The following is an 18,052-nucleotide window of genomic DNA, read 5'->3' as shown; positions in this document are numbered from 1 at the left end:
CCTTGACGACTGGCTATTGAAGGCGGACTTGCCACACTCAGTTGTTGACCACCTCCAGACAGTAGCAATCTTCGTGACATTATTAGGGTTCTCGATCAAAAAGCCGGTCAAATTTGTCTTATTTAAAGGGGCTTCTATTTATAGTAGCTATTTTGGACATAGTGCAGTTAAGGGCCTTTCTTCTGGTGCAATGGGTCCAGGACATTTGGGCTATTATACTGATGTTTCAGCCTCAGACTTCGATCTTGATAAGAGCGGATCTGAGGCCTCTTGCCTCATTAGCCTCATGCATCCAGCTTATCCACATTGCCAGGCGGCATATGTGGACTCTGCAGTAGGATTTGAAGCCTTAGTGGGCCGAGCACTAAAGGAACATGTCAGTTGTCCCCAGGTTGAGATTGCACAAGATCTGCAGTGGTGACTGCTCAACCACAACCTGACCAGCAGCAGATCCACTATTCCTTCACAGCCCAGAGTGGAAGGTGGTGACTGATGTCACTGCTGGGCTGCGGAGGTCACCTGTGAGAAGCGGAGATCACAAGACTCTGGTTTCTAGGAGAAAAGTATCTCCTTATCAATCTCTTGAGATTGCGTGCCATTCACCTGGCATTGTAAGCCTTCCTTCAATTCATCAAAATGAGACCGGTATAGGTTCTCAGACAACACCACCACAATGTGATACTGTAACAAGCAGAGCATCGCTGCTCCTTTGGAGGTGGTTGGAAGATCAGGATATCACCATAATTGCAAACTATTGGCTGGATCACTGAATGCTATGGCAGGTGAGCACAGCTTTAGCTATCTAGCTCAGCACAAATGGATGCAGCACACCGAGATGGCACAGGGTGTCCTCTGACAATGGAGAGAACCCTGGCTAGATCTTTTCACTACCAGCAAGAATGTGCAGTGTTTAACTTTAAATGCTTGCATGTTGGAATTCCTAAGAAGGTCCTCCTAAGGAGATGCATAAAGACTGGGGTGGACCACTGGGCTCCTGTATGCATTCCCTCTTCGGTCTCTTCTGAAGAAAGTTAGCCACGACTGGGACCAAGTCATTCTAGTGGCCCTGAATTTGGCCAGGAGTGTGTGGGACTCCAAACATCTGAGCAACTGCCTCTGCCCTTCAATTAGGCTATCCCTTTTGGAGGAACTTCTATTGCAGCAGCAGAGCCAGCTTCTCCACCTCAACCTGTGCAATCCATGCATGGAGATTGAGTTGTGGTCATTGACAGCATATATTTTGCCACCCAAGTTGTGAATGTCATCTTGGCTGTCAGGTTTCCTTCCACAAAGACTACATAGGCTACTCTGGCAAATTTGTGATCTGGCGTGGAGTGTGCAGGACAGACTCTTTGCAAGTGTAGTTGTTGGATATTTTTATTATTTGTTTTGTCTTTGGCTAAGCAAAGTATTATGGTGAGCTCTGTTAAAGAGATGTATCCTTCCTTTCTGCATTTACTGGACCAAACCATCTTTGTTTAAATCACTTGTTGTGACCTGTTTCTTGAAGGTTTAATACCCATATTCCCTCAAAAACTGTTTATTGCCACTGTGGGACCCTAATTTGGTTCTGAAATTTTTCATGTGTAATCTCTCCGAACAAATGCACAGCTGCTTGTTTGTCATTTGACTCAAAAGACGGTCTTCCTTGTTAGTCACTTCAGCTCATTCCATAAGTGAGCTCCAGGCTCTCTTGGTGCAACTGCCCTACACCACCTTTAGTCCAAACAAGCAGGTGCTGAGGATCAGAGCAGCCTTTTACCTTAAGTTGTAACCCCTTTTCGTGCTGGATAGTCAGTCACCCTCAACTTTCTTAGCTTCTCCCCAGCCCTTGGAAGGAGGAGATACTCCATTGAATGGACTCTAAAAGAGCTTTGAGCTTTTACATTATTCGCACCAAAGGTAATTGGATGAACTATCAGCTTTTTGCTGTGTTTTCTGGGGCAAAGAAAGGAAATCTGTGCAGAAAAGCACTCTGCCGAGATGGATAGTCCTCTGCAATACAATCTGCAATGCACTGGTCAAGGAGCAGCCTCTGGAAAGATTTGGGGCCTATTCCACCAGGGACAACAGTACTACTGTGTTGGCATGCGGTGCCTGTTCCTGACCTCTGTCAGGCCACGATGTGGGTGTCCATGCAAAGTTCCCGAACCACTACTGCCTTGTTCGCCAGGTCAGACGGGAAGAGCATTTCACCCATATGGTCTTGGAGGACTTTTTGGTCTGAGCCTACTCCACAGACTGCCTTGATAGGTACTGCTTTGGTATCTGTTCTAAATGTGAGGAATCCGCTGCTAGAAGCATCCATCAGAAGAGCAAGTTACTTAACTTCCGTATTACTCTTTCTGGGGATACTGGTATCTTACTGCAGGTTCCTCACTGTCCTCCCACCTCCCCGTTCTGTGGAGTGTTCTATTTTTTCCATCTAAAAAGGTCTTAAATTAAAGATCTGCATTCTACTTCCACTTTTGTGCTCTGCTTCCAAGGACCAGGAAAGAGTCCAGCAAGAAAGTGACGTTGGTGCACAGAGGTGTTGCTTATGTGTCGCTCTGCTCCGTCACTTCCGTGGTGGAGCTGCATGGTGTCACCTGGCTGCTCATTAGGAGCACTGCTCTTGTAACGTTCTAAACCAGTCTAAGGCATGGGGGAGGGTCTAAAGTTAGAATATCTACTAGAAAGAGCATTACCGAAGCTATGTGACCTGTCCATTACTATTAAATGGCTATATTTAACAAGTATGGTTAATAGTCTTTTGTGAGTTCTGCTAATCAGAAGAAGGCTCAACATTTAGTTGTCTGTGTTTTCAGATCAGTTTCTGCATATTTCATATATTTTCCACCCACTTTCTCCTGGACAATTTTCCGTTTTTTCCAGAGAATGTCATCTTGAGAATATTGTACATGTGAGGAAATTACTGCTGTACAGAATTTGTGCCCATATTTACTCACAAACTGGAGCTTCTCATAGTACAGGCATATTGGAATTTATCTCACTACACTGAATGGTTTGAATGTGGACAATGCCCGCTCACTAATCTCCAGCTCATTTTGGTCACATAGATTTGGGTAGGTTATTTTAGTATGTGGTTATCAATTTCACAAAGATAAATATAATGTAAAATATTGTATGTTTGCTTTGCAGATGGCCGATTGTGGAGGTTTACCACAGGCGGTTCAGGTGAGTTCGTTTTTGTTATTTACTGATTTGGGGCACTTGGCATTCAACCGGCAATGGAGTCCTAATAAGAAAATTGATACAATAATTTTGGGATTAAAATACAGACTTTAGTTGAGGCCAAGAGAAGTATTTGTTCTGAACCATTTTGAAAAGAATAAATATAGTACACCTTATTACTGTTATGTATACCTCATCAGCTCATGACATGAGGTAAAATGTAAATAAACTCCAGGCCTTTTCCTCTCATTGCCTATAACGAACTGTGATGATCTCTCTAGTATTAAACTTTCAAAAGATGCATTTGATGGCTTTATAATAGCCACAAATCAATCTCCATATGATCTCCTGAATGGACATACCTATGAAGGATGTGTTTTTTCTTTCCAGTAGAGCAGCCTCTATCAGGGTAGCAAAGGAGACACACTCCTTGTTTATCCAGTTTTGCAGACGACTAGATTCCATGGTCATCGGACTATAATTCCAACCTGAAACCAGCAATGGCAAAGAAAAAGGTCTGGCAGTTGGTGCAGTGGTTACATTTTATGACCATTTTATTGCAAGCATATACCACTTAAATAAAAAGAGCTAGACAGCCATATGTTTGCATTAAAAATGTCAAAATTAACTATAATAAAAATTGTCATACAACAGCACGGGGTCTTTGTAGCAGGAAGGTCTACATCAAATGGGTATAGAAACTCTTTTTAGTTTTTACGCCTGTCAAAGAACTATATGATCCTTAATGTAATCTTCTTTCCTAGTGTAAATCGTCATGGATGGTTAAACTATAAAGGGAGTATGCTTGGCCTGGACCTCCGTATGGAGGTTGTATCCCCTTGAACCATCAGAGTTGCCTAACCCCAACACTGATAATCTGATCATAATCCCTGGGCACAATAACCGGCTTGTAAGAGGTGGACTCTAGAGCAGAGCAAGACTGATGGATAGTGATCCTTGGACTTGACCATGGCACCTGTTCGAAGGCTGTGGGAGTTACCCTTCCCCCTGTCCACACTACCTATAGCCCCATTGTAATTGTTGGAATTTAACTTTTGTTGCCCTAAAACGTTTACCAGTAAGCTTGAAGATGTTTTAGGTCAGTCCTGGGCTTAGTGCAATGGGGTGCATCAATGTAGTGTAATTTAGTTGAAAAGCATGGTTCAGAGAAGATGAAAGATGGAACTCTTCTCCCACTGTCGATCCCTACAACAAGTCCCATGAGCGGAGGGAGCATGAACCCATATGTTCTGCCTTGAAGTTCCTGCCAGAGTGGAACAATTCTTGTATTGTTACTTATTTTAAGGAGGAGAATCCTGGAGGAACACAACTTGTAATGCTCTGGGTAATATCCCTCATGAGCCCTTGACTCTAAAATATAACAAAGAGGGTATGCGCCTGGTCCCTGTTCCTGGAAGAATCTCAAGTGAGCTGGATGCGGTGCATGTCTATAAAGATTGGGGGCTAGTGGTGCTGGCAAACTAAATGAGGAGAGAGCAAATAGAGTTAGGCCTTGAAAAGGGGGGGGGGGGGCTCCTTGTGGTGAAACTGTCATCCTACCTGTAAAAGGAAGTGATAGCAAGAGCAGCAATAAATAGGATAAAGATATTGCCTGTCTTATTTAGAGATGGCAGACTGATCATGCTGCAAGATCTTGCCCAATCCACATTAGAAAAAAAAGAAATGACTCAAACCTGTAGTGGAAGCTCTTAAGAAGGGGAATATACTTCCAATTGATGGAGTCCACCCTATCCTCACTGTCCAAGGTGGTCTCAAAGCACTGAACTAGTCGCACAGTCTGAGGAGGACACCACAGATCGAAAATCAAAATACCATGAAAGAAATTAACGTTGTCATCTCGGGCCAATGGCTGATTTGAAGTCAAAGATAAAGTGACTGGGTAAATGTTTTTGTTCCAGGTATTCATGTCATTGTAGAGATCGACTTATATTGCCTGGGGATGCCCACCACGAATGCTACATTATCTGGTGTGTTGGAGTTGGGGTTATAAAGACTAAGGTCCAAATCATGAAGTAAAGGCATCTAGGTGAGCTGCAACTGGAGCTGTCAAGGGACCCCTGGGTCCTGTAATGAATTCTATAACACCTTTTTAACCAGGTTGACTCCTATATGGAGAGATGTTTGATTCCTTCTCAGGGATTGGCCGAGTCCGACATCTTTGGACGATGTGATCATAGTTATTCCAAAGCCAGGAAGACCCATTCTGATTATTTGGCCTATTGACCTATTACACTGTTGATTGTAGATATCAAAATATATATGAAGGTGCTGACAATTAGACCTTCAGCTCGCCTCCTGACCTTTATACATGAAGACCAGGCAGGTTTTGTGTTAGGTCTACAGATGTTTCATATTATCTGCAGGATGGCTCTTCTTATTGAAAAACCTAAAGCAAAGCATTTAAGACTACTTTGATAGCACTTAATTCTGACATAGCATTATGACAGACGTTTAAGCTGAGGAAGCACGTTTGTTGAGATTGTGTGGGTGAGTTATTAATAACTGAATGCTAGAGTTTCAATAGAAGGAGCATTGTTGCAGCAAATTAATTTACAAACCGATACAAAGCAGTGATGTCTTCATCATTTACATAAGAAATATTGGCCATGCATTTATGCCTAGAGAAAGCTTTTAGTGGCATTACTTTTGGAACCATGAAACACAAACTCTATTCGCTGACATGTCTTACTGTAAGATATAACAATCATTACTACCACATTTAGAAGCACTAGAGGAATATAGAAAGGTACCAGGCTAAAAGGTACACCAGAGTAAATCCTAAATTTCAGCTCTTCCATCTTTCAGACAGGGATATCAACATTTGAAATGTAAGATACCTTTCACAATTGCCATTGGTTGCGATCAAATATCTAAATCTACCACTGACTCAGGTTGCTATATGTGTACATGGTCTTGCTAGTTGGAATAAGTCAGAAAATACCTCAAGGGTTTTGGATTCCAATCCCAAATTATCCAATTAGGCTTCTCACCTCAAAAAATCAACAGATTCACTCTTTCTTAGCATCCCTTCTCTCAGAAAATAATTCTTCAACTCCCAACATTTCACAATCTGCAATGACCAGCCAAATAAAATGCATTTTTTATATAAAAAAGATCTTTAAAAAAGAGCTCCCTTTGTGCCGAATTATTGCTAATCCTCACTCAAAATAAAGTACACGATCCTCACCTCTATCTTTGGTACTCTATCCCCATGTATTCCAATTTGCCCAATCCGCAAATGAATTACAACATCCTTGTATGTAGTCTCACTCTAAATCAACAACAAAATGAGAACAGGGTAAGATATATATATATATATATATATATATATATATATATATATATATATATATATATATATATATATATATATATATATATATATATATATATATATATATATATTCATTTATATATATATATATATTCTCTTTCAAATGATTTTACCACCAATTACCCACTGTAGTATACCGGCTTCCAGTCTTACCTTATAAAAAAGCTATGGTAAGCCCCCAAAACAAAGCTACCTCGACAGTCGGTCCAATAAATCCGCTGTGAGGTGAAAATCCCGCCACTGCTGCTTTAAATTCTTGCACCCACCAATGCCGTAAGTGTATTTAAGGCCACACAATTGATGTATTTAAGTACCAGTCTCCTATTCAGTCCGCAATCTGATTCACCTAACGTCATGTCCGTATCCTGTGAAACCACAAATCCTATGGTAGTGTTTCATCCAATCACGATACTTGCGTTTTTAATTTATTTTTTATTTTAAGGACTCCCCATTTCATAAAATTTCTATTCCTTATATATTTTTACCAAGTTATTTCTTAATACAAAAAAATGGAATGGGGGAAAAGACTGTTGTTTAGTTTCACTTAACCCTTTCGCTGCTGATGACGAGCTCAGCTCGTCATCACCCACGGGTGTCGTGTGCTGATGACGAGCTGAGCTCGTCATGAATAATGAAAATAACAAATTTGCAGCACAGGGCAAAAATCCCCGCAGCAGCCATGTGGTTAAGAAGGTGTGTTAAGGGTGCAGGGCCTCCTAAGGCGTGCTCACGCCAAACAGAAGGGTTGGGTTCCTCGGGGGTGGGAAGGGTGGGGTCACAGGGGGGAAGGGAAGAAACAAATAAAAATATCCTCATTTGCCATAAGTTTCCATACTCTTAAACTCAAATATGAACACAGGCCACTACTGGTTATAGGTGTAGTACTACCATATAATAGTTTTAAATATGACATCTAGTAGTAAATTCCTTTCCTGGAACTTGAGTGGCTTAGGGAGTCGGAAGAAACAACAAAGAGTTTGTGAATTCTGAAGCCCATGTATATCTTCTGCAAGAAACACACCTGGAAGCAGAAGTGTGTAGGAAAATATTTGTAAAACTTAACTGGATCCAGGAAATTCTTTGCTCTAAGCAAACTGGTTCTACTAGAGGGGTAGCTATAATGGTGCGTGCTAATAAGGGGGTCAGGATTCATGACTGGGGTACGGTTCAGTTAGGACGATGGCTGGCGGCAGTTCTTTCAATCAGTAGCTCAAATTTTCTGTGTGCGGTTTATTATGGTCCTAACGAAGATAATGCCTGTTTCTTTCAAAAGCTGGAACAATATATGATACAACATACAGCTCCAGTCATATTAGGAGGTGATTTTAACCTCCTACTGGACTCACAATTAGACCGCACCTCTAAAGCTAAATATAACTCCCCAAATAAATCCCTTCGAGCCTTAAAGAATGTTATGAAAGATTTCACATTACAGGATGCTTGGAGAGTTAAGCACGGTAATCTTAGAGTACTCTTTTTATAGCAAAAAATATAGTCCGTTATCTAGAATAGATTTTTTTCTGTTAGATCAATCTTTTTTTGCCCAATATTGTTTCAATCTCACATATCCCAGTAGGACTGTCAGATCATTTGGTGGTTGAGTTAAAAATAACCTTTAAAATTAGCCCCTCAGAATATAGGTGGACACTTGATAGGACCATCCTGTTAAATGATGAGATCAAAAATAAAATCAAGGAGAGTCTGTTGGAGTTTTTCTTGTTTAATGAAGGAACGGCGTCAGACCAAACTGTATGGGACACACGTAAGTCTTTCCTAAGAGGAATTTGTGGTTCACATATGATTTTAAATAGAAAACTTAAGAAAGAAAAGGATATCCATGATCTCAACTTAATTAAAATAAAGGAACAACTACTACAGTTGGCCGCTACCGAAGATAGAGCTAGTATTCCGGGTCTTGAAAGGGAAATATTAGAGCTACAGACAGGCTTTAAAGTTCGAGCTGATAAGACAATCAAAGATAAGTGGGAAGTAAGCAAGCTCCGTAACTTTGAGTATGGAGAGAAGTGTGGTTCCCTGTTAGCCTGGAAGGCAAGGACAGAGAGGAGTAGGAATAACATTAACTCTTTAACACAGCGTGGCACTGAGTTGCCTCTAGTATTAGAAATAGAGCTCAAAAGAGAGGCTAGAGCCTTTATGGAGGAATTATATCAGGAGAAGAATACTCTGGGTTTGGAAGAGTTGGACAATTGGTGGGCTTTGAGAGAGTTGCCCCTGTTGAGCGACTCGGATAAAACCTTTCTAGTCACTGAGATCACGGAGGGAGAGGTAAGATTACAGCTGAAAAAGATGGCTAGAAATAAGGCCTCTGGCCCTGATGGGCTGCCGACTGAGGTATATAAACATAATTTAGAAGAAATTTTAGCCCCACTATTGAGACTCTTCATTAAAACATTCTTGCAGGGGGAGCATACCCCAGCTTCATGGTCAGAAGCTACAATTTCCCTTATAGCTAAACCAAATAAAGACCCAAAAAAGATAGTCCTATCGACCCATTTCTCTCCTAAATTCAGACTCAAAAATCTATTCCGGTATACTTGCATCTAGACTAGCTAAAATAATTAAGTCTATAATTCACCCTGATCAGAGGGGGTTCATACCCGGCCGCCAATTAAATGAACTGACATTCCAAGTTATTTGAGCGATAGATATAGCAACCGAGAAGAAGATGCCGTTTACTAATGTGGCAATTGACGCCGCAAAGGCGTTTGATCAAGTCAATTGGCTATTTCTATGGGAGACTATGACAAAATTCGGCTTTTTCAGAGGTATTTATCAAAGGGATTGAGACACTATACAGGGGTCCCCGGGCCAAAGTATTGGTCAATGGTAGTCTGTCCGAATGGCTGAATATTTCTAGGGGAACGAGGCAGGGTTGTCCCCTGTCCCCCCTCCTTTTTGAAATTTATATTGAGCCTTTTGTCTGCTCCCTGAGACAAGATACAGTAATTAAACCATTTATAATGGGAGACCTGATGCTTAAGACAGCTCTTTATGCTGACGACCTTCTTCTTTATACGTCTAACCCAGTGGAGGCTATCCCCAGGTTATTTGAATTGGCCAAAGATTTTGGTACAGTGTCGGGGTATAGCATTAATAAAGATAAAACTGACATAATGAGCTGGAACAACCCCATCCCGATTCTAGAAGCAAAATCAAAAATTAGATACTTGGGGATGTTCGAGGCATGTGGGCTGCTGAATTCATATCTGTGCATAGATCGCCGCCTAGTGTTGGGTCCGGATGATTGCACATTGTTGTCCTGGAAGAGTCTTCGAAGTATCACAAGATAGGTGGCTCCTCCCCTGGACTACAGTGCGCATGGGCATCGCCTCCATCCCCAGATTGTTTTTTTCTGCCATTGGGTTCGGATGTGTTTCGGTTCCCTCTGTCGGAATCGATAGTTGTTTAACTTTTCTAAACTTGAGACCAAAAGGTCTTTAGGCTTGGCGTCGGTATCGTTTTTCGTTCGGGTTTAACTGTTCTTCAGCTCCGAACTCTTGCTGCCCTACACGACGCTCCAGACATGGAACGAACTCCGTTTAAAAGGTGCCCGGTGTGCACCTCAAAGTATTCACACCCCGACGTGCACCCAGTGTGCAACAAATGTCTGTCGCCGGACCATGATGAGGCCAGGTGTATGGCCTGCTCAAAGTTCCGGTGTAAGAAGACTCTCAAGCTTCGTAGGGCCGCTAGGCTCCAGGCCCAGTTATCGGCGCCCCCGCCAGACAACATCTTCGAAGAAGACGTTGGAGACGACACTGTCTTTCAAGTTTCGGACTCTAGCCCGGCGTCGGAGGAAGAAAACTACGACGCGGGAGACGAGGAGTTTGACGAAGTCGTCGGTGAGGTAGGGGACGACGATGGGGCCATTGCCACCGTGGAGGATAGCTCAGAGGAGGAGCATCCTCAAACTGACTCAGGGGTCAACCCCCACTATACGGCCCAGGTCGAGGGATCGCATTCGGGCCTTACCCAAGACCTCGTTAATCGTCCCACGGCCTCGCCTCCGGGCCCGGCCACGGACATTTCTGATGTGCCACTCCCGTTGAAGAAAACGAAAGTGAAACCATCAGGGTCCACACCAACGGTTTCGAAACCGAAAGTGAAAGTCGCACTGGTGGGACAGAAGGCTCCAGAGGCCTCAACGTCTAAGAAATTCAAAATGGCCGACAGCAAGAGCCGCGCCAAGATGGCCGAACCGAAGACCCCGGGGTCGAAGCCGAAGGCGAAGACGACCGACGCGGCCGCTACGGCGCCGAAGGTGGTCGAGGTCGAGGACCCAAATAAGGCTCCAAAGAAGCGTCAGGACGGCGCCGAAGCTCTGGCTGTGCCGACTCCCTGGCTGTGCCGACTCCGGCCGTCAAGCCCAAGGGTGGTGATGTGTCGGCTCCGAAGACCGTGCCTTTCGCCGACCCGACGCCGGACTCGGAGGAATCGCTCGAGCCGGTCCAGCCCTCCCCGGCCTTCACAAAAAAGGTCATGGAATCCCTGCAGCGGATTCGGAAGGACGCTGTGGCTCCCGAACCGAAGGATGTGGTGCCGAAGCCTACACCGAAGCCGGCAAAAGCGCAAACGCCTATCCACTTCACGCTGCCGCCGAAGACGACGCCGAAGGCTTTCGCTCCAAAGCATGGGGCCGGGGTGCCTTTGAAGGTGGTGTCGACGCCCAAGGCGTCATTGGTGGGGCCGAAGCCTCAGCTCCAGCCCCTCGCAGATGAGGAGCGTCGAGAGGTTATTATCGACGCCAACACCGGAAAGCTCTCTCTCCTCAAACGAAAGATCACCACGGAGCCGGTGTTGGAGCGTTATCGTATTCCACTCAAAAACAAGAAGGACTCTGCGGGTACTTCTGCCCCTATAGAGCCGGCATCTCCTCATAATTTGGAACTTTCACTGACTCATTCCAACGCTGGGGAAGGTGACAAAGATGAAGAAGACGAGTACAATTATCCATCCTACTCGGATCCAGAAGAGGTACATGAACCTTGGTCTGCCGGAGGCGACCCTGAGGACCCTCAGTCGGGTCATGAACCGCAGCTTTTTGCACCAAAGACTTCTCCAACAGAGGACTCTGCAGCCTTCAACGCTCTGATTGAGAGAGCTGCAGCTAATCATGATGTCGACCTACATTCAGATCCTGTGGATGTCGATTTTTTTGTTTGACACTTTCTCAGTGGCTGAAAAGTCGGTCAAGACATTGCCTATGCTCAAGGGAGTGCTGAAGCACGTGCCAGAGGTTTTCAGGGAGCCCACTCGGGCGCGAGTCATCAATCCTCGCATTGACAAAAAATACAAGGCAGCGCCCTCGGATCCAACGTACATCAAGGGACACTTGCCGCTGGACTCTTTGGTGGTATCCAACGCACAGAAGCGGGCGAACTCGCAGACCACGGGTGACGCTCCTCCCCCAGACAAAGAGTCAAAAATATTTGAAGCCTCAGGGAAACGAATTGCTGCGCAGGCAGCTAATATTTGGCGCATTTCAAACACGCAGGCCCTACTTGCACGCTACGATAGGGCGCATTACGACACCCTAGAAACACTTCTGCAGCACCTGCCTGATCAGTACAAGGAGGCAGGTGAAATGTTGATTCAGGAGGGGAAGCTGATCACCAACGCTTCCATCAAATGTGCGCTGGACGTGGCTGACACCGCCTCCAGGGCAATCAACACTAGCGTGTTGCTGAGGAGGCATGCTTGGCTTAGAATATCAGGCTTCAAACCTGATATACAAACGACCATCTTGAACCAGACAGTTAATCCTAACCACCTGTTTGGCCCCGAGGTGGATGCGACACTTGAAAAAATGAAAAAAGACACGGACACTGCTAAGTCTATGGGGGCCCTCCAGTCTCAGCAGTTTCGGGGTGGTTCCTTTCGCCGCTCCAATAACAGAGGCACCTCAAGGGGTCAGGCATCGCAATCCACACAGTACTATAAGAGCAACACCCAAACCTCATACACCAACAAGGGTAGAGGTGGTTACAGGGGCAACAACGTCAAAGGCAGGGGACGTGGAAACAGCCCCAGGTCCTCCTCCACCAACAAACAGTGACGCCTTGTCACTGCCCCCCGACCACACAACACCGGTCGGGGGGAGACTCCAGCAGTTCCTGCCCGTGTGGAAATCCATCACCACGGACAGGTGGGTCAAATCTCTTATTCAGTACGGTTACTGTCTAGAACTTACTTCCACTCCACCAAACATACCTCCAAGAAACCGTCCTATGTCCGGCGAGCACTTGCACTTGTTGCAGCAGGAAGTTCAAGTCATGCTGCAAAAAGGGGCAATAGAGCTCGTTCCACTGCCGGAAAGGGGAACAGGAGTTTACTCTCTTTACTTTCTGATCCCCAAAAAGGACGGATCCCTCAGGCCCATCCTGGACCTCAGGCCCCTCAACTGGTACATTCTATCGGAGCACTTCCATATGCTCACGTTGCAGCAGGTCCTCCCTCTGCTTCAACAGGGGGACTTCCTGGCTACGCTAGATCTCAAGGATGCATACTTTCACATCCCCCTGCATCCTTCCCACAGGAAGTACCTCAGATTCACGATTCAAGACCAGCACTACCAGTTCAGGGTTCTGCCTTTCGGGGTCACCACAGCGCCAAGAGTCTTTACAAAGTGTCTGGCGACTGTGGCAGCACATCTACGACGCCAGAACGTCCACGTCTACCCCTATCTGGACGACTGGCTCATTCAGGCAAAGTCAGAACAGCAGTGCGCCGACCACGTGTCCCGCACCATTCATCTCCTGCACGATCTGGGATTCTCGCTGAACTATCCAAAATCCCATCTCCAACCCGCCCATATACGGCAGTATCTGGGCGCAACAATAAACACTCTGGCAGCCACTGCGCAGCCAAATTCAGTGAGAATCGCCAATATCCAAACGCTGATCCAACGATTCAGACCTCAGCACTCGCTTCCAGCGAAGGTGTTCATGCAGTTGATAGGCATGATGGCCTCCTGCATCTCCATCGTCCCGCACGCGAGACTACATATGCGTCCGCTTCAGGAGTGCCTAGCACGTCAGTGGACTCAGGCTCATGGGCAACTAACAGATCTAGTGTTGGTAAGCGGTCGGGTGTACAACTCTCTGCATTGGTGGAATCCACAAAACCTTTGCAAGGGCCGACCGTTCCAGGAGCCTGTGCCACAGATTGTCCTGACAACGGACGCTTCTCTCCAAAGATAGGGAGCGCATGTACTCCATTACACAGTGCAGGGACTATAGACACTACAGCAAAAGAAGATGCACATCAACGTTTTGGAACTGATGGCAATCTTCATGGCCTTGAAGGCATTCAAAGTACATCTGTGCAACAAGGTCGTGTTGATCCGGACGGACAACATGACGGCCATGTACTACATTCAGAAACAGGGGGGCACACACTCTCCGCAGCTGTCTCATCTGGCTCAGAGCATGTGGAAGTGGGCCATTCAGAGGAACATCTTCCTCATGGCGGAGCATCTCCCCGGCAAAGACAACCAGATGGCGGACCTGCTCAGCAGGCACAGCCACCAAATGCACGAGTGGGAGATACATCCATCAGTACTCCAACCGTACTTCCAAAAGTGGGGTCATCCAGAAATAGACCTGTTCGCCACAAAGGAGAACGCAAAATGCCAAAGCTTCGCCGCCAGGTTCCCACACCCGCAATCGCAGGGCAATGCGATGTGGATGAACTGGTCAGGCAAATTTGCGTACGCTTTTCCCCCAGCACCTCTGATACCGCTGGTGGCACGCAAACTCAGGCAGCACTCGATGACTCTCATCCTGGTTGCTCCAACGTGGGCTCGCCAACCATGGTACACCACGTTTCTGGAACTCTCCGTGGTACCGCATCAAAGGCTTCATCTCACTCCCAGCCTTCTGACGCAGAGCCATGGCGACATTCAGCACCCAGATCCGCAACAGCTCAACCTGGCGATCTGGCTCCTGAAGTCCTAGAGTTTGGCTACCTCAATCTTCCCCCCGATTGCATGGACATCATTCGGGAGGCAAGGAAGCCCACTACTCGAGCTTGTTATGCGGCTAAATGGAAGCGGTTTGTCATTTACTGTGTAAACCACGGTATTGACCCGCTAGATGCTTCCATTCAAAACATCATTTGTTACCTGTTCCACCTGTACCAATGCAATTTGGCGTATTCTTCCATCCGCATTCACTTGTCTGCAATGGCAGCATACCTCCAGAATAGGCAACACCTATCACTTTTTAAGGTCCCTGCTATCAAGGCTTTTCTGGAAGGACTCAAAAGGGTCATTCCACCACGGACACCACCAGCTCCGGAATGGAACCTCAATGTGGTTCTTACAAGGGTGATGGGTCCTCCCTTTGAGCCACTGCACTCTTGTGAGCTTCAGTTTCTGACTTGGAAGGTTGCTTTCTTAGTAGCAATTACATCGCTACGGAGGGTTAGCGAGTTGCAGGCGCTCACCATCCAAGAACCTTTCTTCCAAGTACACGCTAACAGGGTGGTGCTCCGCACTAACCCTAAATTCTTACCCAAGGTGGTATCTCAATTCCACATGAACCAGACAATTGAGTTGCCAGTGTTTTTTCAAAACCCAGAGTCGCTGGCGGAGCGGATGCTCCACACCCTTGACGTTAAAAGAGCCTTAATGTACTACATTGACAGGACAAAATATTTTCGTAAGACCAAGCAACTTTTCGTTGCATTTGCCTCACACCACAAGGGAAACGCTATCTCCAAAGCTGGGATCGCTAGGTGGATTGTGAAATGCATTCAGATCTGTTACGCTAAGGCTAAACGCACTCTCACAATTCCACCAAGAGGCCACTCCACCAGAAAGTTGGGGGCCTCTATGGCTTTCCTAGGTAACATTCCCTTAGAATATATTTGTAGAGCAGCCACATGGTCTACCACACATACTTTTACTAAACATTACTGTGTAGACGTGCACTCTAAACAGCAGGCAGCTGTTGGTCAGGCTGTTCTCAAAACACTTTTTTTCAAACGGCTGCAGCTGGCACGGGCGGCCGCCAATGAGGGGAGCACTGCTATGTATTCTATGCACAGATATGAATTCAGCAGCCCACATGCCTCCAACTGCAAATGCTACTTACCAGTATGCATCTGTTCTTGGCATGTAGGGCTGCTGACATTCATATCGCCCGCCCTCCTCCCCGGCGCCTGTAGCAGCTGCAGTATTTTCTTATATACACGCATAGCATGGTCATCACTCACATAGTTCACTCCATCTCTGCCAATGGCTAAAAACAATCTGGGGATGGAGGCGATGCCCATGCGCACTGTAGTCCAGGGGAGGAGCCACCTATCTTGTGATACTTCGAAGACTCTTCCAGGACAACAATGTGCAATCATCCGGACCCAACACTAGGCGGCGATCTATGCACAGATATGAATGTCAGCAGCCCTACATGCCAAGAACAGATGCATACTGGTAAGTAGCATTTGCATTATCTTACCCATAATCTAGAAGAAGTTCCCAAAATTAGTTGGTCAATGGTTGTTAAGGAAGTTAGAAAGCTCTTGACTAGATGGAACACTCTGCCTTTAAACATCTATGGTACAGTGAACCTAGTCAAAATGATAATACTGCCAAAGGTCACCTTTTTATTTAACTCCATTCCCTTGACTTTCAATAAAAAGGATATTTCTAATCTGCAAGGGAGGATTGGCTCCTTTATATGGGCTACTAAGTCCCCTAGAATAGCCTGGAGGAAATTGAGAAGGGGACTAAAACTCGGTGGTTTGGCGCTCCCGGATTTACTTTTTTATTGCTATGCTTTTCAGTTTAAAAACTTCAGACTCTTAGCCAACAAGTTGGACTCCTCTTCGCATGGTAGACTTTTTCAGGCTATGTGATCAGACCTACCACATGGCTTAGACTTTTTTCTCTACAAATTTGGAGATCAGAAGTTTTTTAAGAAAATCCGTCTGAAGCTCCTACGGACAGCCCTAGATAATTGGCAATCAATACGAAGAATTTTAGATATCCCTTACTACCATCCTCAAGCCCCAATATGGGATTCTCCTGGTACTCCAGAATGTTTATTGGACCAACTTGCCCTTCCGTTGAGAACAGCTGGTCTCATGAAGTGGGGGGATTTGTGTAACAGCTCGACATTATTAAGTTGGGAAACCCTATCAAACTTAACAGAAGGTACCATCATGAGATTTAAATTCTACCAGCTATCTGCTTGGTGGGGGAGCCAGAATTGGACCAATGAGCTGGAGAGCTTTATTTTTTAATCAATAAGTAGGGAGAAGGGATGGAAAGGCGAGGTTGCTTTATGGTATAGGACATTGGTGGGAGCTAAAGATAACTTAGAGGCTGAAACCATTAAGTTATGGGACAATTCCACAGTATAGATCTCAGGAGACCCACTAAAAGTCTGGACGGACTCCTTCATACTCTCTCAAAAATTATAAAACCATCAAACATGAGAAGAAACCACCTGTTTACAGCATATAGGGCTTATTGGACTCCGGCAAAACTTTCTAAAATTGCAACAGAACAATACTCATGCCCAAGATGTAGGTTTCCAGCAGCAGATGATGGACATATGTTCGTCGGATGCCCTGAAATAGCTAGCTACTGGAGACAGGTGTGTGGATTTCTAGAAGAGGTACTGTCATCACCAATAACGTGTAGTCCTAGATTAGTTCTCTTTGGACTTCCCTATGATTATGATATAAATAGCTGTACCTCACAGTGTATCTTCTACGTGGTTGTCATTGCCAGGAGGGAGATCTGTAAAGAGTGGAAATCGGAAAATCCCCCCAAATTTGCAGACTGTCTTAGAAATATCATGGCGGTGAGCCGTCTACACATGTTGGGTGGTGGGGAAAATTCTATTAAGCTCTGGTCTGTTTTAAAAGCATGGTTTGAGAAGTAATATTACAAGTCCAATGATTATGCCAGAGGTTAAGTGGTCCTGTCCTCCCAAAGTGGCAAGTAACATCGTGAATGGGAGTTGGATTGGAAACGACCTACCTCTGGGCAATCTCCGTCGGCTATCCACAAACTCAAGGGCAGTAAAGGTTGGTTTGTGTCAGTGGCCTGGAGTACGCCCATTTAGAGCGAATATCTACTGGTGGCATATATGAGGACAAAAAAAAAATAACAATACTTGCGTATTTAAATACCAGTTTCCTTTTACGTCCGATATCAGATTTCCTGTCAAAACACCTAGTGTCGTGTCCGTACCCTGCGAAAACTGGAAATACTACAATCCTGCTCCATCCAATTAAATTGATACATGTTGAGCTGTTAGTCCGTGCATAAAGTAATGCCTGTGTCTATAACAGTCCGCTATTATTTTTCTAACAATATTATACCACCTCTCCAACTCCTAACATTGTATATTTATCTTTAAACACTAAAAATCTGCTGTTCGTATTTTATTCTTATATACTATTCACTGTGCATAAAGAAGTGCTTTTTCCTGCCCTGCCCTGGTGCCATGTAATATCCAAACTCAAAAATGCTTGAATCTAAAAGGTACC

General features: G+C 45.2%; 1 protein-coding gene across 2 annotated transcripts in view; it reads left to right on the top strand.

Moving 5' to 3' along the window:
* The window catches only part of NDRG3 (NDRG family member 3), a 392,953-nt gene that overhangs the window by 330,373 nt on the left and 44,528 nt on the right, over positions 1-18,052 (top strand). For both annotated transcript variants that reach the window (XM_086932352.1, XM_086932351.1), the window contains exon 14: positions 3,142-3,177. In XM_086932352.1, the coding sequence (XP_086788478.1) occupies positions 3,142-3,177 (36 nt within the window). The remainder of the gene's footprint in view (positions 1-3,141; positions 3,178-18,052) is intronic.

Source organism: Lissotriton vulgaris, chromosome 7 (assembly GCF_964263255.1).
Source record: "Lissotriton vulgaris chromosome 7, aLisVul1.2, whole genome shotgun sequence".
Lineage (NCBI taxonomy): Eukaryota > Metazoa > Chordata > Amphibia > Caudata > Salamandridae > Lissotriton > Lissotriton vulgaris.
Note: the sequence above shows the minus strand (reverse complement) of the source record. Positions and strands in the feature narration are given on the sequence as shown.